The 22,982-nt window shown below is 43.7% G+C and overlaps 1 protein-coding gene, 1 long non-coding RNA gene and 1 pseudogene across 5 annotated transcripts in view; 1 reads left to right on the top strand and 2 right to left on the bottom strand.

Moving 5' to 3' along the window:
• Positions 1-7,723: 7,723 nt before the first annotated feature.
• On the bottom strand, positions 7,724-9,092 carry LOC131519606 (proteasome subunit alpha type-6-like; annotated as a pseudogene).
• A 5,453-nt stretch (positions 9,093-14,545) lies between these two features.
• The window catches only part of DIP2B (disco interacting protein 2 homolog B), a 227,767-nt gene continuing 219,330 nt past the window's right edge, over positions 14,546-22,982 (bottom strand). For all 4 annotated transcript variants that reach the window (XM_058742806.1, XM_058742804.1, XM_058742805.1 and 1 more), the window contains 4 exons: positions 22,550-22,624; positions 20,901-21,078; positions 18,954-19,077; positions 14,546-16,701 (listed from right to left, as the gene is read on the bottom strand). In XM_058742806.1, the coding sequence (XP_058598789.1) occupies positions 16,449-16,701; positions 18,954-19,077; positions 20,901-21,078; positions 22,550-22,624 (630 nt within the window). In that variant the 3' untranslated portion in view covers positions 14,546-16,448. The remainder of the gene's footprint in view (positions 16,702-18,953; positions 19,078-20,900; positions 21,079-22,549; positions 22,625-22,982) is intronic.
• On the top strand, positions 17,193-18,277 carry LOC131519608 (uncharacterized). Its single transcript, XR_009265717.1, has 2 exons — positions 17,193-17,590; positions 17,838-18,277. It is a non-coding gene; the product is annotated as an uncharacterized LOC131519608 (long non-coding RNA).

Raw genomic sequence — 22,982 nt, forward strand, 5'->3', positions numbered from 1 at the left:
TTCCTTCCTTCCTTCCTTCCCTCCCTCCCTCCCTCCCTCCCTATTTTTGAGACAGAGCATGAACGGGGGAGGGGCAGAGAGAGGGAGACACAGAATCGGAAGCAGGCTCCAGGCTCTCAGCCATCAGCCCAGAGCCTGCCGCGGGGCTCGAACTCGCGAACCGCGAGATCGTGACCTGAGCTGAAGTCGGACGCTTAATGGACTGAGCCACTCAGGCGCCCCTCCCCGGACTCTTTTTAACCCCAATTGCGTTGAGCTGCATCCTTTATCCCATTCGAAAGGATTTTCTCCAAAGACTGGTTGCACACGCACACACACGCACCCACGATGCCGGCAGGGTGTTTTGAGCGCCACTTCGCGTGGCACCTGAAACGGATTTACCCCAGCTGTTAGAAGGGAGCGTTGTAAAATGTTACGCCGTCGTTTTAATGCATTACAAAAACTTAAAAATATTCTCAAATGTGTCTACCTTTCTGGAGAAGGGATTATGCATTGTTCTGATTTGTCTCTTTATCCGTTTCCTTGCAAAATACTACTTTATGGCTTTATTGTGATAACAGACAACAAATGATACATCTTTTAGTGTGTGCTTGACAAAAGTCCTGGGATGTTCTGGAGTTTTACTAGTTTGAGATCTCCACGACGTAGGAAACTGATTTAGTGGATAGAGCCCCGTCCTGGTTTTGACCTTGAAGACTAGATAATGTGATTTAAAACTCGAGAGTTACTCTGCCAGACACTTCAAAGAGTTCACTAACGTTTCGCTAATGCCTTTCATTCAGCAAACATTGTTGACTACCCATTATAACTTAAAAACAGGTGTCTGCCCTTATTTTAGACTTTTGATTAGGCAAATTACCCAAATCTCTCTAAGCTTATCTTCCTGTTATCAAAATTGGGGAAAATATAATATTCAAGCCTTGTTCCAGAATTGTTCAAAGAATCAAAAGGTCATCTACCATAGAAAAGCAAAGTGTCCTGTAAAAGTAAGGAACCATGAAGAGGTTCTCAGACATCAGCCTTTCCTGATTAACAAAACCCAGCGCCCGTCATTCTTGAATCCAGAATATTAAACTCTAGAAAGCTGGCTGTAAGTTTACTGTTCTTTTTGTGTTGGCTGTTTCTGCTTTGAACTCAGAATGCCTAACAAATGCTGATTGGCAAAAGGGGGTGGATGGACTGAAAAAATGTTACCATAAACACAAACTAAGTTGTACACAAACCTTCAAACTGTGCATGGATGGACTGATCCACTTCAGCTCCTCTTCCACTTGTAAAGCATCTTAAGCTTAGATACTATGTTGTGCAACGTGCGGCTCACAAGTATTTCCACCACACTTGTTTCTCATGGAAGTGCCACCTGCTGTACCTACCACTGCTCTGAACTTTGAGAAATAACTGCAGATGAAGAAAAAAAGAAGGCTTGGTTACACCACACACAGTACTGGGTAGTAAGAATTTATAAACCAGATGGACAGGTCTTTGACTTTAGAAGTTAGGAAGTAAAGTGAAATAAAATAACCTAACACTCAAGAGCCAAAGGCAATTGTCCAAAATAAACTGGTCAGGGGCACCTGGGTGCCTCAGTCAGTTAAGTGTCCCACTTCAGCTCAGGTTCATGATCTCACAGTTTGTGAGTTCGAGCCCCACATCAGGCTCTGTGCTGACAGCTCAGAGCCTGGACCCTGCTTCACATTCTGTGTCTCCTCTCTCTGCCCCTCCCCGGCTTACACTCTGTCTCTCTCTCTCTCAAAAAGGAAAATGTTAAAATTTTTTTTGAACGTTGGGTGGCAGTTTAATTTTTTTTTTTTTTTTTTTAGTGTTTTTATTTATTTTTGAGAGAGAGACAGGGCATGAGCAGGGGAGGGGCAGAGAGGGAGATACAGAATCCAAAGCAGGCTCTAGGCCCCAAGCTGTCAGCACAGAGCCTGACGCGGGGCTCAAACTCACAGACCATGAGATCGTGACCTGAGCTGAAGTCACTCGCTCAACCGACTGAGCCACCCAGGCGCCCCATAAAATGTTAAACATTTTTACATAAACTGGTCAAGCCAGTGGTGGCACCTCTTCGGCTCTTCTGGTGCACTGTTTTCTATTAAGAGGGAGAGATACTATAAGGAGATGGGTTTAGTAATACTACCTGTCCCGTAAAGTTTTGTAGATTAAATGAGTTTAATAAATGTAAAATTAGAGCCACTCCGGGCACACAGGAAACAGTAAATAAATGTTGGATATTAATATGGAAAATGCTGCGGTGTAACTATGGAAATTTAGTTAAAAACCATTAAGGGGACACGCACCTTGAGAAGCTTCATTGGTTAGCAAAAGGATGAGCTGGAGTAGAGGACTTGAGAGCCATGAAACAGTGTTTGGAACAATCCACCTCTCAAAAGGCAGAAATTACAAAAGCTAGTAGATGTAGGCTTTATGGTCTAAGCAATAGGCTTGTTTCTGTCTTCTTTTGTGTTTTGTCCTTTTTCAATACTCAAGGCTAAACACACAGGAAAACCTAACCCCCTGCAGGGGGTTGTAGTTCCTACAACCATACTATTTCAGATAAATCAGCCCTGAAACTGTTTGCTGCTTCATGTTAACTGTGCTTGAACTGAACATCTAGAACTAGTCTATGAGCCCTGAGAGTGGTGGACAACTATCCCTCTTACTTTTTATGGAAACTTCTCACAGTCAAATCTATCTTACCAATAATGGGCACCTGACCCAAGCTGGCCATCAGAGTCTCCCCTGTGGAACTTGTCTTTGGCCAAAAATTAATCTTTCTCTAGGTAAATGGACCTAACGCTTGGGAGCTCTGTAATGAGCCTCTTCCATCTGTGAACAATGCAGAGCTAAGAGAGCGAACCAGTGGCTTTCTAGGCCCCAGTTCTAGAACTTGCCTGAGATATAGCTGCCTGCTCCAGCCCTTAGGTTCCACAAGCCATCCTTTGTCCTTGAAATGAATAGCACTTTTCTATTTAAGCTAGTTTACTCTGGTTGCTGTCCTTTCTAGAGTCCTATCTAATACACCTGGGTGCAAGAGAAATAATTTCCTTGTGACTTCGTCCCCTTCTCTGCACCCCATCACCTTAGTCCACGCTGTCATTACTTCTTGCATTATGTATTGTGATGGCCTAGCTGGTGCCACTAGTAAAAGCTTATAACGGCTAAGAATTGGTTATTGTTGTGTAGTTGGATTGTATAAGCAAACTATTTACCTTCAAGATTATTACTAACCAATTGCAGCAAGTCAGCTTGGAACTGAAGTTCAGCTTATTGGAGGAACCTTCTTTATGTCGGTCACAGCAGCCTGTGTCATGAGCCTTTGTAAGCCCCTTGGTAGTGACACCGAGTGGTGCTATGAGTCATATCTTAACCCCCCCTCAGAAAAATGTGTTCACTTGCGAACAAATCCCTGGCCCTTCTAGGATGGAAGAAGCCTAGTGTTATCAACTCCTGAAGAAATAGTGTCCTAGTATTTCAGTATTGGTTCGTGTCAATGTTTAGTTGAAGATTCAGAGACAGCAGTAGCTAAATAGGCCTTGGTAAGTGGGAGTCCATACCACTGGGCCCCAATATAGTCTCTACCTCTGCCACTGTGGCTACTCCATACATGTGCCCATTGTGCCGATTCTGACATGCTCAGTGGCTGGCTGACATCAACCGGCCAGGTCACGTGTTTATTTGGACGTTCAGTGTCTTGCCCACGGTGGATGCTTTTTAGTGGGCGTTGACATGTGATGCAGAGACCTGTACCCCAGACCTTTTTGTATCCAGTCTTCCAGTCTTTTTCCTTTCGAGACACTGACCGACTGGCCAGGCCATTTGCCACTGCCCATGAGTCCATTTATATTCTTACATAGTACACAGAATGGGTGATCATTTTAAAATCTGCCCATTAGATACATTTCCCTTGCAACAGAATGGCCATCACCCACCCATAGATCAAATTTGTACTCTTCCCCCAGGCTCCATTACAGCCATAGGTAGGTGCAACTGTAGTGTGAAACGTGGGTTTCTGGGGCGCCTGCTCCTGCAGATTGCTTGTGTCCTCTGATCCTGCTTAGGCTTGATGTCACGTGTGACATTTCCTTCTTATGATGGATTGGTGCTGGGCCCATCTGACTTTATGACTTGCTGTGTCTGACAGAATCCAGTCAGTGATGGACAGTTCCAGACGCGTGGTCACCTGGTGCCCCCTGGGCAAGTTTTCTGTCTCTTACCATGGCCCAGTAGCACACTCCGCTACAACTGGCGCGTTCTTGCTCCAGAGTTTCCACTGGATCTCGCCATCAACTACGCACCATTTCTTTTTCCACGACTGTCGCCTTCACCTCCATTGGTCTGCCGTATCATCAGCTCCAAAGCTATATACTTAAAGCTGTCACCTGATATATTGTGCACAGCAGTATTCCCAGGGATGGCATGCATGTCTCCACCACCTGAAGAGGCCTAGCCAGGGCCGTGTTTCCTTCTTTGAGAAAGGGCACGTAAGATCCATTCATTTGGTGCTGCTGCTGCTGTTGTTGTTGTTAAGTAAGCTACGCCCAACATGGGACTTGAACTCATGCCCCCGAGATCAAGAAGTGCGTGCTCTATTGACTGAGCCAGCCAGGTGCCTCAGTAATTTGTTTCTATGTCAGGAGATACGTCAGCGTGCCCCTGATTGCTAGACCTCTGACTCTTCATAGTTTAATTTCCCATCCTCGGGATCTCCTGCAGTTTACCAAGACCTTCAGTGTACTAATTACATCTTGTTCCATCTGTTTCAGAGTAATGTCATGTAACATAACCCTGGGATAAAACTATACATGTATATTCTTATCCCTTCTACATGAATGTGAACTCCTTCTGATTCCCCTTTCTAAAAACTTTTAAAACACCAAGGGGCGCCTGGGTGGTTCAGTCGGTTGGGCGTCCGACTTCAACTCAGCTCATGATCTCACGGTTTGTGAGTTCGAGCCCCGTGTCGGGCTCTGTGTTGACAGCTCGGAGCCTGGAGCCTGCTTCCCATTCTGTGTCTCCCTCTCTCTCTGCCCCTCCCCCTGCTCATGCTCTGTCTCTCTCTTATCTTTCAATAATGAACAAACGTTAAAAAGTTTTTTTTAACTTTTAAAACACCGAGATATAATTGCCATGTAAAATTATATTAGTTTCAGATGTACAACATCATGATTTGATATGTATGTATTGCAAAACAATCACCACAGTAAGTCACAATAGTTAGCATCCATCTTCACGCATACAATTTTTTTCCTAGCGAGGAGAATGGACTGGAATGGAAAAGGACATATTTGTCAGCCAATGGCTACGTACTGTGTACCTGAGACCGTATTCATCTGATCTAGCAAAGGTATCAGACTGGGTACAACGGCTACAGCTGAGGCTACTATTTGGTTAAGCTTGCCCTGGTAAACTGCCATCCTCCAGGAATCTGTAGAACCAGACTGGTATACACCAGACCAGGGACCATTACCTCTGAATCCTGACACACTTACAGGTGGCACTCATCTCCCCACTCCCCCCTGAGATGCAACATTAATACCGTTATTGATTTATTATTTGGCTGGGTCAGGCCCAGAGGCTTCTCCGTTTCTGGACTTATGATTCGATTCCATTGATTGATAGGTCTATCCTTTGGCCGGTACCCTAGCTTCGTAGTAGGTTTTGAGATATGGAAGTGTGAGTACTCCAACTTTGCTCTTTTTCAAAATTGTTTTGACTTTTCTGAATCCCTTGCACTTCCATATGAATTTTAGGATCAGCGTATCCCCTTCTGCAAAATAGGCATCTGGGGTTTGGATAGAGATTGTGTTGAATCTCTGGATCAATCTGCAGAGAATTGCCATCCTAACAATTTAAAAATTTCCAATCCATGAACATGGGGATGACTTTCCCTTTTAGATCTTCTCTAGTTTCTTTCAATGATTTTGTAGTTTTCAGTATGCAAGTTGGTACTTTCATTAAGTTATGATGTATTTTATTCCTTTTGATGTTATGTTAAATAGAATTGGTTTTAAAGTTTTTTTAATTTTTTACAGTTGATTTACTTACTTTGATAGACACAGCACGAGTGGGGGAGGGACAGAGAGAGAGGGAGAGACAGAGAATCCCAAGCAGGCTCCACACTGTTAGCACAGAGCCCAACGTGGGGCTCAAACTCACTTACCGTGAGATCATGACCCAAGCCAAAATCAAGAACCCAGTGTTTAACCAACTGAGCCACCTGGGCACCCCAAATAGAATTGATTTGTATTTATCTATCTATCTATTTATTTGTTTGTTTATTTATTTATTTATGGTTTGTTTATTTAGTTTGAGAAAGACAGAGACAGTGCGAGCAGGGGAGGGGCAGAGAGAGGGGGAAAGACGGAGAATCCCAAGCAGGCTCCAGGCCCTGAGCAGTTAGCACAGAGTCCGACAGGGGGCTTGAACTCACAAAAACGCTAGATCATGACCTGAGACAAAACCAAGAATCCGATGCTTAACCAACTGAGCCAACTGGGTGCCCCAAATAGAATTGGTATGTATGTATGTATGTATTTAAAGTTTATTTAGTTTGAGAGAGGCAGAGACAGTGTGAGCAGGGGAGGGGCAGAGAGAGAGGGAGACACAGAATGTGAAGCAGGCTCCAGGCTCTGAGCCGTCAGCACAGAGCCTGATTCGGGGCTTGAACTCACAAAACTGGGAGGTCATGTCCTGGGCCAAAACCAAGATGCCAACACTTAACTGACTGAGCCCCTAGAATTGATTTTTAAATTTCTTTTTTAGAATGTTCATTACTAGTAAATGGAAATTAAATAGGTTTTTTTTTTTTATTGATCTCGAATTCTGCAACCTTGCTGAACTCATTTTACAATTTGTACGTGTGTAGGATTTTTTAATGTACAAGTCATTTCATTTGTGACTAGAGATAGCTTTAATTCTTCCTATCCAACGTTTATTTTATTTTTTGGGACAGAGAGAGACAGAGCATGAACGGGGGAGGGACAGAGAGAGAGGGAGACACAGAATCGGAAACAGGCTCCAGGCTCTGAGCCATCAGCCCAGAGCCTGACGCGGGGCTCGAACTCACAGACCGTGAGATCGTGACCTGGCTGAAGTCGGACGCTTAACCGACTGCGCCACCCAGGCGCCCCTAATTCTTCCTATCCAGTCTGTCTTTTTTTTTTTTTTAGTTTCTGTTTCTCTGCTAGATTCCTTATGTAGGAATTCGTTCCCCATTCACTGTGTATACATTTTCCTTTTTTTTTTTCTCAAAATTTTATTTTTAAGTAATCTCTACACCCAGCCTGGGGCTCAAACTTGCAACCCCGAGGTCAAGAGTTGCACGTGCTACCCACTGAGCCTGCCAGGTGACCCTACGTTTCCCTTTAAGTCTCGATATATATGTAATAGCTGATTTAAGCCTTTTGACTGCTAATTGTGACACCTTTTGACTGCTGATTACGGTTGGTATCTATTGACTGATTTTAAGTATAGGGCATCCTTTTCTGTTTATTCACCTTTCTAGTAGTTTTATTACTGGAATGAATTATATTGCTTTACAGAGTGATTTTTATTTCAGAAGGCAGTTAATTTAAGAGGACTTAATTTCCAATCTTTTCCCTCTGTCATGGACAACAGCCGAAATTCCTGCCTCTTTCCATTTCTAGCTGCTTTTTTGTTTTCCTCCCCCCCGCACCCTCCCCCCCACCCCCCCCCCGCCGGAACTCTGGATTTTTCTCCATATAATTTAGTTTAGTCATCAGCCAAAGATTTTGACACATCTTATATGCAGATTTGAGGACTCCTACCTTCTGGGGCTCTCTCCTTTCACAGATTTCCCACCTAACTACTCTGACTTCCCTGACAACATGGAACTCTATCCTTTTACACCTTAAGCCAGTAGGCAGTGGCTATCAGTCAAGTTCCTTGGAATTATGGCAATGTCCTCAGACAGAAAAATCACAAACACACAAATGTCACCTATTGCATTTCATCTTTCAGAAGTAGTTACTCTCCCATTTCTGTCTCCTTGTGGTCATTTCCCAGTGCCACTAAATTGGAGTGGTGTATTACACAGCGACCGAAACAGATTTTATTTATAATTTTAATCTTTTCATGGGTGAGACTGATTTATTTGAAAACTGCCTTAGTCTGGTTTTGGTATCAAGAGGAGTCGGGATGGCTTTTTCTATGTGAAACAGGGATTCTCTGCCTTGTGAATTTGTTAAAATTCAGATTTTCTTATTCTTGAATGATTTTTCTATAGTTTATAGAAAATTATCCATTTCTTTCTTTTTTTTTTTTTTTCCAAAAGCACTATTTTTTTTTTTATTTATACAGAGTCCTAACCACTTCAGTGGCGGGAGGAGTGGGAGAGGTTCCTTTTTCAATCCAGGGGCCTCCATAATGTTGGTCTGTTGTTACCAAACACACAGGCAAGTGGCGTCCTGGATTTGGTAAACTAACTACATACAATGTTTAGTCTCTCTCTGCTAGAGCAACAAGGTGAGTATCAATCTCTGCTTCTGTAAGAATCCTGAATTTAGGATTTTCAACTGTCACCACTCCGACTTCTATTTCTGAAGGTTTGAAATCAATTGATAGAACAGTAGACAGGCGTGTAATTGTAGTTTCCACTGTGTTCAAATGTCCAATCAAATTTCTTGTTGACTCTTTTTTCAAGGAAGCTGGTTGGTTCAGTTTGTTTAACTCCTGCTGCAGTGGCTTTAAACGCACAGTAGTAACCCGCAGGATCACACTTGTACACCTGAGGGTCTTGTTCTTCATCTATACCAATTAAAATCATACAACAACCAAGAGGCCTCATTTCAGCATTCTGTGTGTAGACCTGAGAAATAGCAGCAATTCTTCGGCACAGCGCGTCCACAGGCATCTCATAGCCATACTTGTACTTCCAATTAGCTGCCTCGTAGTGTGCCCTCTGTACCTGGGCTCTGCTGTCCGCTGTCATTCCTGTCATCACACAGCCAATGTTTTCAGTGATCTTGAAGAAGTGAGTCACTGTGCTAGAATCCAATAATTTGTCAGGTACTTTCTTCTGTGTGGCAATTACTGCCCAGTCTTTCCCTCTGACAGCTACTGATGTAAGGCCACCCTGGTTAATAGCCTTAAAAGCATATTCTACTTGGTAGAGCCGGCCCTCGGGTGAAAAAATGGTAATGTGGCGATCAAACCCAGCGCTGGAACCACGGGATATGTTGGCGCACCCGCCATTTCAAGCACTGTCTCTGAGCCCCCCGAAAATGAGCCATTTCATTTAAAATTCAAGTTTACGGCAAAATTATAATAATCCTTTAAGATTAAAAAAAAAATACCAGAGTTGTAGTTATATTTTTTGTTTCCTACTAGTTGTGTGTGCGAATATTATCGACATTTTATTAGGTTAAGAAATCAAATTCTTGAACCCTATTTCCCTTGTTTTCTATTTATTAATTTGTTTTCCTCCTTATTTCCTTCCATCTTAGAGGGTCTTTTCCTTTGTTTAGTTGAATACAACTTAGTGTTTGTTTCTTAATAAATGGAGTTAATATAAATTTCCCTTAGATCTGCTTCTTAGGAATTCCCATTATTTGCAGATTCCATGTTGTGTTGTCAGCTGTGTCATACTTATTCATAGAAATGATCTCAGAAAGGAGTGTTCACCTTCATAGGTTGAGAACGGAGATTCAGAGAAGTGAATGAGGTCATTAGACCTCTATCAACTTCCTACTATCAGAATCTTGCCTCTACCCTTGTAGGGGGGTGGGAAATGCTTCCTCCCCTCAAAGGCTAATCCTTCTACCCATACTCTGAATCCCTGCCCCTCCTGCTTCCTCAATGGCCTTGCTTTGTCTTATCCCTCATTGCAGTATTTCGAACTTTTCCCTTTCTACTGACTCTTTTCCCCTGATGCAGCAATATTTTATTTCCTCCATCTTTTAAAATTTTTTTTTTTTTTTAGTGTTTTTGTTTTATTTTTGAGACAGAGAGAGACAGAGCATGAACGGGGGAGGGACAGAGAGAGAGGGGGACACAGAATCGGAAGCAGGCTCCAGGCTCTGAGCCATCAGCCCAGAGCCCGACGCGGGGCTCAAACTCACGGACCGCGAGATCGTGACCTGAGCTGAAGTCGGATGCTTAACCGACTGAGCCACCCAGGCGCCCGTCCTCCATCTTTTAAAAAAAAAAAAATTTTTTTTTTAACATTTATTTATTTTTGAGACAGAGCATGAACGGGGGAGGGGCAGAGAGAGAGGGAGACACAGAATCGGAAGCAGGCTCCAGGCTCTGAGCCATCAGCCCAGAGCCCGACGCGGGGCTCGAACTCACGGACCACGAGATCGTGACCCAAGCTGAAGTCGGACGCTCAACCGACTGAGCCACCCAGGCGCCTCTCCTCCATCTTTTTTAAAACAGCCTCCCGTGATTCCTACACACCTCTTTGAACTACTGTTCCCTTTTTCCTTCCTGTGGGCAGAAACTTCTGGGAAGAGTAGCCTTCGTTCAGTCACACTTCTCTCCTCTCCTGAACCAGTTTTCTGGCTTCCGCCCCCCCACGGCGGCAAGTGAAACTGCGAAGACCAAGGTTCACTGGTGACTGCTCCGTTGCTAGATAGAGCACATGCTAGTCAATTCAGGTTTTACTCAGCCTCGTTGTAGCTTTTGGCATTGCTGACCACTCCCTCTTTAAAACTCTTCCCTACGACTTCTCTGCCCATGTTCTTTCTTGGTTTTGCTACCTCTCCAGAGACTGGCTCTCCCTTCTTCCTCCGCCCGTCTTCGTAGTTGTTGTTTCCCATAGCTCCGTTACCGACCCTTTTCTCCCTCCACATGATCTTCCTTGGCAATACCATCCACTTCCCCGGCTTCAACTACCACTTTTAAACGGATGTCTCCCAAATATCTAGTTCATGGTCACAGCTCTCCTGAGGCAGAGACCTCATGTTCAGCTGCCTTTTGGACCTCTCCGCATGCATGTGCCACAGCACCCTCAAACGAATATGACCAAAATGGAGCACCGTCTTTTTCCCGACATCTATTCCTTCCCTTTTGTTCCCTACCTTGGTAAACGGCCCCACATCTACCTGACTCCCCAAGTCGGAAACCCAGGAGTTGTTTCGGATTCCTCCTTCCTTACCTGAAATACCCAGCAGTTGAAATCTTACCGTCTCCCAAGTTTGCATGTGTTGCCTCTTGTCTCCGTCCCATCACCACCTTCGTTGAAGTCCTCTGGCTTGATAACCGCAGTTCCCGCAAAGGCCTCCTGACTGGTCTCCCTGCCTTGGGTCTTACCTGGCTTTTCCTACGCACATGAATCCATTTTCTACATGACCACCCACCAGCATAATTTTCTAGGTTGCAAATCTGAGCATGTCATCCCCTTGCTATCAATCCCTCACTGGCACTCTTTAACTCCCTGGATAAAAGTCCAAAGTTCCTAGCATGATACCCGAGGCCCTTGGTGATCTAGCCTTGGATCAAGCCCCCATGGATAACGATCTGCAACTTTTCCCCCTTCAAACCCTCCATCCTAATAACGAATTGTAGCTCCCAGAGAATGCAACTCTGCCTTTCTGCTTTGTTGTCTTTATCTGGCTGTCTCATCCTTCAAAACTCAGTTCAGGGGTTACCTCCGTCAGCATGTATATTCCTCATTATTCTCCCTCATCATTGGGTTGGGTGCCTGTCCTACCTGTTCCCACTGTCCACCTCTACTCATAACCCTTACTATATCGTACTGTTTTCCTGTATCCCCTCCAAAGCAGGGACTTAATTTTCTCTAACTTCAGTTCTTATTGCAGTGCCTTCGGCCTAATGGGTAGGCATTCAATAAATGTATGTTAGGTGAAAGAATGTTCCCAGCTGCCTAAATAGCTTGGATAATCGTTCAAGGACCAGTTTTAGTGTTGGAGAACATGCACAATTTGATGGGCTCCTATCACGTTTCTTGAAACCAAGAAATGAAGAGCAAATGACTTATTGCTTTAGTAAAGGCTGAAATCCAGCCCAATCACACATGAGGAAAAAAAAAAATACAATTTATGATCCATAGTTTAAAACTAACCAAATGCCACATGGGTAGGAGGAAAACTCAACTTTAATTTTTCCTGAAAAACGCTTCTTAGTTTTCAAAATGACTCTCTTTTGTTCCTTGACCTGTCTTCCGGTAACAGCAGTGATTTGCAATAACTTTGGATCTCTGTGTTCATTTTCCTTAGACCGCTCCAGCTCTCTGTAGGTTTTGCTATCTGAAGTTAAATTGAAGATGTATCAATTCCAATTTATCCATCCTCCCAATGTGTGAAGCACTAAACACAATCAGGCATCAATATTTATTAACACAAGACAAAGGAAACACATTCAATGAGTTAATAGAACACTGTCCAGCCAGATGTTAAATTTAAAAATGTATATCTAGTCTAATTTCAAATAAATAAAAAAACTTTATACATAATTACACAGTACTATAGTTTGAATTTGACACTGGTAAATACCTTGACAGAAAGTAAACAAAACATCATTTAGGACTAAAAAATTATTCTCATATCTTTACACTCTCTTCCTGTGGACAAATAACATGGCCCATCTACATATACCTAAACCGGAAATGTTATTATGAATGATAAAGAAAAGGCCTATTGTGTATCTGGAGTAGTGCAGCTTCTTGCTCCAAATACTCTTGCTTTTACATCAGAGCAGACAACGAAAACAACAACACTAAGGCATAGGTCATGTTGGAGTTTGAGGGTGAGGTGATAACTCCTCATTGCTTTAGTCTAAAAGATTGCTGCGTGTTCAAGGAAAGTAATTTATTTGGCCAAGATATTGAGCACCATGCCTGGGGCAGAGACCTTAACAAAAAACCTAAGGCCTCAGGCCCTTTGTTGATTCAACAAAAGCATTAAGCAAGCACTGCTCAGGGACTAAAGAAAGGAGAAACATTCGGATTACCAACAGACAGGCAATGGTCCCTAAACAGCCTGAGGCAGCACAACTTCAGGAGGAAAGGACTTGGTGGTTGTGGCGGTCCGGACCTGGGCCCTTTGTGAGGCAGGAAGTAAATAAAGGCTGTGGATTCACACTGATGCCCGCTGGCATGCCGGTCATTCCCAGGGTCTCACTGATGCAGGAGATGACATTTGTGCAGCTCTAAGAATCCCTTGGGCTTAGGAATTTTCCTGAGGCAGCCCCTTCCTGATCTACCTCAATTACTTCTGCTGAGAGGCAGAAAGAGGTTCAAAGGCTTTAAGATGAATGGATTTCTCTTAACTGGAATGGGGCCTTGCTATTAATCTAGTTTTCTTTTTCACAGGCGTAAAAACCCAGACAGAATGTGTTCCAGAGTTTTGGCTAGGCTGTTTCTATCAATAATGGCCTTTTGGGTCTGTCCTAAGACCTTCTACCACAAAGGTTCTACTTAACGTGGAAAGAGCACAAGCATTGCGTCTTCAAGAGGGAGTTTTCTTATTCAAGTCTGTAACAGACCAGGCATTAAATCTGCAGATGACCCCCCAAACACCTCTAGGCTAATGACTGGACTCTCTTCCCCTTCCAGAGGACACTTCACCACAGTTACTAATGAAGTTCCCAAAGACACAGCTCAGCTTTCTTTCTTCCACTAGCATATTCTGGCTTTGAGGGATAGGCAAAAGATCAATCAAGCAGCCACAAGGCAGAGAGCAAAAACTAAAGATGAAGCAGAGGTCTGAGGAACTACAAATCCAGATAATCAGATCCTAGTAACTGGGAGTTGACCATACTCTGAGAGGAATGGAGTATCTTATTTGAAAGAATGAGTACAGATCGCTTCGGTCCAATATCGTAGCCACTGGCCGCATGTGGCTACCGAAAACTGGAAGTATGGGTAGTCCGAGTTGAAATGTGCTTAATACACACTGGATTTCAAAGGCTTAATAGGAAACAAAGAAAATAAAATATCTCACTTTTCATACTGATTCCACATGGAGATTATACTATTTTTGATATACCGGGTTACAAAAATATATTAAAATCAATTTCGCTGGTTTCTTTTACTTTTTAAAACGTGATTACTAGAACATTTAAAATGACAGATGTGGGGCGCCTGGGTGGCGCAGTCGGTTAAGCGTCCGACTTCAGCCAGGTCACGATCTCGCGGTCCGTGAGTTCGAGCCCCGCGTCAGGCTCTGGGCCGATGGCTCGGAGCCTGGAGCCTGTTTCCGATTCTGTGTCTCCCTCTCTCTCTGCCCCTCCCCCGTTCATGCTCTGTCTCTCTCTGTCCCAAAAATAAATAAAAAATGTTGAAAAAAAAAAATTAAAAAAAAAAAATAAATAAAATGACAGATGTGGCTCCCGTTATAATTCTAGCAGACACCCACAGTTGTATAGTGACAATTTTCACAGCAACCCAAAGGATAATACTCTGCCTATTTTTCTCTTAGAACTTGTGGATTATGGAGATAGAACTCTTTAATCTTCAGAAATCCCCTGCTTTGTTTAGTGAATTACTGAAAACTACTTTAGGTGAAAATCACTTTCCAAATAAGCAAGCTGTTTTTTTCCACAAACCGAACCGTAGCTAGTCACCGGGCTTTCTTGTCCCAGCGTAAGTGCTTTTTTTTGTACATCTTAGAACCTCTTCCGTCATGTGTAAACTAATTTCATCCAAAATGTTAAAAAAGAGATCTGGAACTGGAACATGCCTTGGGGTCTGCCCTCAGTGGAGAAAGAACTGGGAGGAAAAGAGGCTTGTGTAAAAGGGAGGCAAGAAAGTGGCTTTGAGCCACGAGACTGAGGGCAGCCCCTGGGAGTGCCACCATGGTGAAGGGTCTGGGCTTTGCATTATAAACCTTATTTTCAGGGTAATTACAAGTCTTAAAAATTGTTTAAAAACATATTTAGTTTACATGATGTTACAGTGGGGTAAATAATATGTATTATTAAAATAGTCTAAATAAATATTTACACAATAGACCAGAGTGGGTCAAAGAGAACCATTCTGATTTAACAAGTTAACTCTGTTCACTTGGAGCTTCTTCTTTTTTTTTTTTTTAAATTCTTAAAAATATTTCTGTAAGAAAAAAATAATAAAATTCAACTATATTCCAATACATGAAGTATCAGACCAAAGAAAGGAAACCGAGCCAGAGGCCAAATTCAGTCCCATGCTCAGTCCACTTGGCCTGGGCACCACAGTTATTTCAAAAGAGTTTCTTGCACACATCAGACTTCCCCTATTTCAGCGTAAGCCTAGCTATTTTGGCAACCCGAATCAGTCAGTTTTGAGATACGGAGTTATGTCGCCTTTGCGGTTTCACGTGACTGTCGATCCCAGTGCCTTCCCAGCCTGTCATTCTTGTTCCTAAAATCCCTGCCCTCATGAACTGGAAGAACAGAGGACGCTTTTCAGTTTTCAGAAAAGAGAAGCTATATGTATAAACTGTAGACGCAGTTGACAATGGGCCTGGAAAAAGAGGAAATCCTAAATTCTTACCTGTCACTCGAAATTTGAAACACAGTTTCAACACTGGGGGCCACAGTGAGTTATTGTGTGTGGTTCCTTAGCATAGGGTGGGATCTAATGAAGCTTAGCCTTTTCATTAACATTTTGATTTTTAAACTGAGATTTTTAGCTTGTAGGAACAGGTTGAGTTCTTAAAAGCTTAAGCCGATTCTGGGAATGCAAGCTTTGAAAACAAACAGAGGCAGCTTTAGTTTATAAAACACATCAGCCAACAGAGACATAGTACAATGTGCAGCAAAACCTGTGATCGATTTGCACTTTTTAGTTACCTATTCAATTACACTGCATTAAGAGAACACTGAGATGCTCTCCAAGGAGAAATGTTTCTACTTTAGTTGTTAGGACTATACAAGCCAATGTGTCAGTTTTTTAGCTGAATTGTGTGTGTCTTCTTATTTACATGTTTAAAACACTGGTCAAAATGTTTTCCTGTCAAGAATTATATATATAGAGTAACTCTCATATTCAGTGGGTTATATCTGATTTGCTTATGGGTCAGCGGAAAGTAAGCCGAGTATCTGTGTTAACAAAACCCGCAGAATGTCCAGCGACGGTAAATCAGCAGAATACAGTACAGAGCGGGGAGCTGTGGAACTCCGACTACCCCCTTCGTGTGAATTCATTGAACTCCCTTACAAAATTCTAAAACAGCATTAGATAAAAATACAAGTATTTACAACAGATGAAAAAAATGCAACATGCATGTAATTGCTTTAGTAACGTGCTGCTCACGCTATGTCAAAGCTCATGACTAATGGGCTGTTAACATTTTTTTCATTTGCTACCACACAACTGCCCTTGCCTGTGTGTCCTGTGACTGTGGAATCCCACAGGATGAGATGAAGGGTATAATGTAACCATCTCAGCTTATTTCATTCACATCATTTGAAAGCTTGCTCCTAGTCGCCGGTCTTTGGTCCTTGTGGTTTTTCAGGACGGCCCCCTGCAAGCCCCACAAGGCGGGTTACATGTTATAAGCCACGTAGATGGGGTCTAACTGGTCAGCCAGGAAGCTGTCCCGGAGGTGCATCCTCTGCTTCTCTCCTCTGGAGTTGATGGGGATAACACCTGGGTCCACCACAACCACAACGCCAACGATGAGGTAATGCTCTTCCAGGACCACATTTGTCACTAAAGGAACCAGATCTAGGGCTTCCTGTTCAGAGCCACACAGTTCTACGACCACCACGAGCAAGTTGGTCCACGTGAACACGGCACTGAAATTCCAACGACATTCAGTTAACCTGTCAGTCCATTTACCAGTCATCTTTTATAGTATATATAAAATTATATATACTATATATATTGTTATAAGCCACTCTTATATATATATATATATATATATATATATATATATATATATATATATAAATATATATATATTTATAGCCCAAAACCTGTCCCCATTTCCCTGAGGATTGCCTTCTCTCTTGGATCCAACCAGAAGGCTGGCAGCCATGTCTGTAATATATGGCCTTGCCCCTGTGATCACAGTAGATCAGCTGAGCCATCCACAATCTCTTGGGGGTTTGGAAATGAGATTGGAAGTTGGTCAGCTGGTCACGTGAACTGGCCACATGTGAAACGTCTGCGGTAGCCAGGTGTCCAAAGAAGCATAGGGAACGGCTCTTCAGGGGGGGAGAGAAAGAATGAAGTGGATGCCCACATGGCTCTAGAAAGTGAGAGGACAGTGATTCCTGATGGCCTTCTCTTCCTCTGTTTCTACCTTTCTTGAGACCCAGAGAGACTTTGAGGAACCTCCGAGGTAGCTAGGTATTCTTTCCATTAACTCTCTCTTTTGCTTAAGTTTTTGTCTTTTTGTTTTCTTTTTGCAGAGTTTCTGTTATCTACAACAGAAGAGTTTTCACTAAGATAATATTCTTAGGGCCAACAGGAAGGGAGTGGACCTGTCCTTATCTGAGCTTAAAGTGCCCCATACAGGTGTCTCTTCCATCATGCCATAAAAGTGCCATAAGGTAGAAAGTTGCCTTACATTGAGTGGGACTACTGGGTTAGGCTTGTGATATGCAGTGTTAAATGGCTTTAAAAAACAGATTCCATCATTAAAAAAAGGTACACAGCCTTTGGTTTCATTAAAAGTCAAAGGTCTGGGGCGCCTGGGTGGCGCAGTCGGTTAAGCGTCCGACTTCAGCCAGGTCACGATCTCGCGGGCCGTGAGTTCGAGCCCCGCGTCGGGCTCTGGGCTGATGGCTCGGAGCCTGGAGCCTGTTTCCGATTCTGTGTCTCCCTCTCTCTCTGCCCCTCCCCCGTTCATGCTCTGTCTCTCTCTGTCCCAAAAATAAATAAAAAACGTTGAAAAAAAAAATTAAAAAAAAAAAAAAAAAAGTCAAAGGTCTAAAATTAGAGGTTAATCATGGCACCTCACTTCTCTGTATTATTCTTATAACTCACGGGTATTGTTCAGGTCTGGGGACAGACTCTGAGCAAAGTGAATGAAAATACTGACAAAGAAACATCTAGAAAGCATGAGCAACCATGAAAAGAACTGTGGCAATTTAGCATAGGTAAAAAACAAAAAACAAAAAAACAACCAAGGAAGGACATACTACATTAAAAATGTGGAAAAGCGCGCCTGGGTGGCTCAGTCTGTTAAGTGTCTGACTTTGGCTCAGGTTATGATCTCGCTGTGTGGGTTCGAGCCCCACATCGGGCTCTGTGCTGACAGCTCAGAGCTTGGAGCCCGCTTGGGATTCTGTGTCTCCCTCTCTCTCTCTCTCTCTGCCCCTCTCCTGCTCATGCTCTCATGCTCTGCCTCTCTCTCTCTCTCAAAAATAAACACTAAGAAAAAACTAAAAAACCTGAAAAAGAAACTGTAAAGATTCTGTATTATCAAGAATCCAGAATGAAAGCCAGGTAAAAACTAAAGAGTTTTAATTTTAAGGAATTTCTAGTCAGTATGAGGCGGGATGATCCTTTATCAGGGAGAATGTGGGGGAAATTCCTACACTGAGAAGGAAGCTGGATGAAATAATAATGATGCTTTTCATCTGCTTATCATTTGACAATTTGTGAGGCACATTCTCATTTGATTTTCACCATAATTAGGAAACAGCAGAGAAAGTATTTTACAAGAGAAAAGCTGCCTGGTGGGAGAGCTGGGCCTTCAAGCTGGGTCTTTTGAACTTCCAGTCATGGTTCTTTCCACCTTATCACAACCCACTTTCTAAAAGCAGATGACCAGTTCGATCGCTTCCAAAGGTAAGAGTCTATCCGTAGAAAGGACTCAACCCCATGATGGTTCTATGGAGCCTGTCTCAGTGTCTCCACGGCCTCCTCTGCCACAGCAGATGGCACACCAAGACAGGAAAGAATCGGTCCATTTATTTTCTTACTCCCCTAGGAGTTCTACGTCTGTAGGTGCTATTGGGTACAAAAGGCTGACTACTTAGATCAATTTAATGGACGCTACCGCTGAGGTGGGGAACCTATTCCGTGCAGGGGAATTTACCATTCGGCAATGCTCCTGTGGATCCGGGACACTGAGGTCTCAATATCGATCGGGTGGTATCGTAATCCTCTCAGCTCCAGCGTTTCGTCTAGAGCTCCCACCACATATAATGCATCATGACGCTCTGACAGAAAGAAAAAGAGAAATTTGGTTCATCAGACATAAGGAGTACGATGCAATGGTGGAGTTCAGGGCACAAGGTCAGACGGCCTGCCGTGTCCCCTGACTCCACCGCTCACCAGCTGGGTTAACTTTGAGCAAATTACTGGAGTCTCCGGTCCTGTTTCCCCCTCTGTGAGACAGGGAGAACTCTAAATGGCTGCTGCGAGTATTAAATGAGATAGTCCATGTAAGGGAGTTCCCATGATGCCTGGCACGTTATAAGTGCTAAAAAAAAATTAGCCATTATTACTATTACTGCTGCTGCTGCTGCTGCTGCTGCTGCTACCACTACTACGTCCCAGGAATTGTGCCCAGTGCTGGGAAGCAAAGATGACAAAACACAATTCCTGCCCTGAAGACACTTACTGTCTAGTGGGGAAACAGACACACAACAAGTACTCCATTGTGATGTGGTGGGCCCGGTGCGGGCATAAGGTTTGAGGTGAGCAGAGGACACCCCCGCCGGAGCTCAGCTCGAGGCTTCCGAGAAAGAAAAGCCGAAACCAGGCTGAGCTTTTACGGATAAATAGGAATTAGCCAGTGACAGCTGGGAGAGCGGTGGGGTGGGGGGTGGAGAAGATTTGAGAGGGTGAAGAAATGAGCATGTGTTGTGATCCCCAGACATCTTCAAGGAGTCCAGGTAGAAGGAGCAGGATCACAGAATACGGAGAGACTAGTCCTGGTTATTAATAGGCTTGTAATCCAGCGGGAACTTGGAAGAAATCCTTTTTTTTTTAAATTTTATGCACACACTGTATATACGTAAGGCTACATGGTTTATGTCTATATAGAAATTGCATTTTGAAGCAAGAGATGATTTTGCTAAGTCCACTGAATATAATATTTTCAGGAAAAGGTAACATTTCTGAAAAATTGAGCAAAACAAAGTGCTAGAAGCTGTTGGGGAGAGAAGGATGAGGAGGTCCAGCAGGGTTCCCATCATATGAGAAGAGCTCATAAAGACTTTGACTGCTCAAGGTCACAAAGCAAATGGCAGACAGAGGTAGGCTTCAAAGCCAAGGGACCTGGGGAGGGATAACTTCCTCTTCTCCACGAAACTCGGAAGAAACTGTGGCTGCTGGTCTCTATGGACCAGGCACAAGGAGCTTAGGAGAAAGGACTTGGCTCTAATTCAGGCCTGTAAAGTCCAGTGAGTTATTTGTATCAGTTCTTGAAATGCACGACACAGTTAGCGCTGGGCATTTCAACATGGCCATTAATGGCATCAGGAAGAAGAGCTGAAGGCAGGCAGCCGGGAAGCCAAGCCAATCAACTAAGGAGAGGGTAATGGGGGGCTGCCTACACCAGAGCCTTGCCAAGCAGTCTGGTATCTAACGTGAGGTGCCGAAGGGACAGAGCGCTTCAGCAAGACGGCTCCTCCACATCAGGGATCAGGCTCGATTCGTCTGCTCCCAAAATGGGATGTGGGAGTAGAAGAGCTACAAGATGAAACACCTGTCCTAGGAGCTTGTGCAGGGGTAGGATCGGCTCCATAGGGGCCGAGGGTGCACGGTCTGCCAGGGGCACTCGGTCGTCATCAGGCATATCTCCACGGCCGTCGGCCATGCTACCCCGTAGTTCAGAGATGCTGACGTGGTACCCTGGCGCCTGCATCCCAGGGACTCTTCAAATGAACATAAATTCATGTATGGGTTTAAGAATGGCAGAAGGGAATAATGAAACACACACACTCCACAACGGAAAGGCAGGCTGAGGAAGGCCAGCCGGAGACACTGGCTGAAACACAAAGCAGGCTGAAGGGCGAAGCGTTGCTGAGGAAGCTACCTCCAGTGGCTGCTGTGAGCTCGGTTCGGCGGACAAAACCAAGGTATCCTGTCCGAGCCCAGAGTGTCTGCGCAGCATCCCCAAAACTGAGGCGAGTGTTGAAATGATCGGCTTGAAGAGTCTCACTATCATAGATGGTGTAATAGCCACTGGCTGTGTGGGGACTGTTCACCCAAATCTACAACAAGAAAAAGGCATAGGTCACATTTCACCAGGAACATAGAACTGTATCAGTTCAATTCTCTTGGGACAGTTTTTTTTTTTTTTTTTCAATTCTCACTTTTATGTTAACAACAATAACAACACAACAAGAAAGGCAGCTGACACTTACTAAGTGTTTCCACTGTGCTAAACAGAGAGGTAAGTACTTTATATGCCTCAGGCCCATCAATCATGACACACGTGACAGTACAGTTACATACTATTATTATTCCTATTTTACAGATGAAAAAATGAGTTAAGGAACTCGCAGAGGAGGCAGAAACTACGAGACTCCCACCCAAGCCTGTACACAGGCTGCAGCTACAGCTGCACAGGCCGTGCTCTTAACCACGATGCTACACTGCCTCCCTGGCTGGCTCATTTCTCAACCACGTTCAGAGCTCCACAAACGCAGTGGGGATCGTTTCTGTGCTTCTGAAACTCAGGTATAACACCCTCAGGAAAACACTACAGGGTATTTGAATTTACAATGTAAATATAGCAAGAGCTAAAAATGATAACACTAGTATTTCCTGAGAACCCGTTATGTGACAGGCACTGTTCCATGTGCATAACAGATCTAGGTATTCATGTATTTAATACATGATTTGTCACACAATTTCATTAGGTAAGTGAGATAGGTGCAATTATTATTTATGGATGAGAGAACTGAGGCTCAGAGAGATTAAGTAGCTTGCTCAGTAGTTAGAAGCTGGTAACCGGCAAGCCCAGGCCATCTGGCTCCTGCACCTCCAACACTCCTCCCAGTAAACTACGGGATGCAACATCAGTGCCCCTCAGATATTTGAGGGAAGAAAAATTAAGTCTTTTACAAAATCTTTACAAAAAAGAGTCTTTATACTAATACAAAGATACATTTTAGAATAGAATATAAAATTTTAATGTATTTTAGGGGCACCTAGGTGGCTCAGTTGGTGAAGCATCTGACTTTGGTTTTGGCTCAGGTTATGATCTCACGGTTTGTGAGATGGAGCTCTGCACAAATAGCATGGAGTCTGCTGGGGATTCTCTCCCTCCCTCCCTCTGTCTGCCCCTCCTCCGCTCATGCTCCCTCACTCTCTCTCAAAATAAATAAACTTAAAAAAATTTCCATGAATTAAAAATATTTAGTATTTGTGGCTCCTTTCAGTTCTACTACTTAATAGGTGAGAACAGATAGGATTTGGCCATTTTCCTTTTCAGCTAAGGGAATGTCAGTGGAGAAATCTGGGAGTAGTTCTAATCCGGGTGCCTAAATCTTCTCTGCATCCTGGTCTCAACCTCCCTCTTTTTAGTCTCGAGCCTTACGGAGAAAGATGGAAACTCTTTAAAAGACGAAAATTCACAGTGGAGGAAAAGCTAAATCCACAGTTTCGCTGACTTCTCGAATATGAACCCTAAAGTCTTTACTGCCGACTTTTCAGAGTAAAGATAAAAATGACACATACCTCTCCAAGGTGAGAGTCTCCTACAGGCCCTTTGGTCTCAGGATTAACAATAACCACTTTCACTCCAGGTAAAATCTGAGAATCAAAGGGAAAACACAAAGACTAAATCAAATCTAGTGATCCCTAGGAAATGCAGTCACCCCTCCACCCCTCTTCTAGTGAGGTGAGGGAGTGCACAAAGACAGGGGCTAATTGATGTGATGCTCAGTGGAGACTAGAGATACAATAAGATTCATCCTCAAAAATAACCAGGGAACCAACCAGTCTACCTTCTCTTCAAAGGGTTGAGAAATTGCGGCCAGAACCATAAGACTAAGGATCTGTACTCATGCGACTGCTCCTTCTCATGATCTATTCTGTTCACTGGTGTGACTGCAGTAAAACCCCTTAAAGCAGAAAGGGCAGCAGGGAGGGACTGTCCACGAGGCTTGGC

This window comes from Neofelis nebulosa, chromosome 8 (assembly GCF_028018385.1).
Source record: "Neofelis nebulosa isolate mNeoNeb1 chromosome 8, mNeoNeb1.pri, whole genome shotgun sequence".
Classification (NCBI taxonomy): domain Eukaryota; kingdom Metazoa; phylum Chordata; class Mammalia; order Carnivora; family Felidae; genus Neofelis; species Neofelis nebulosa.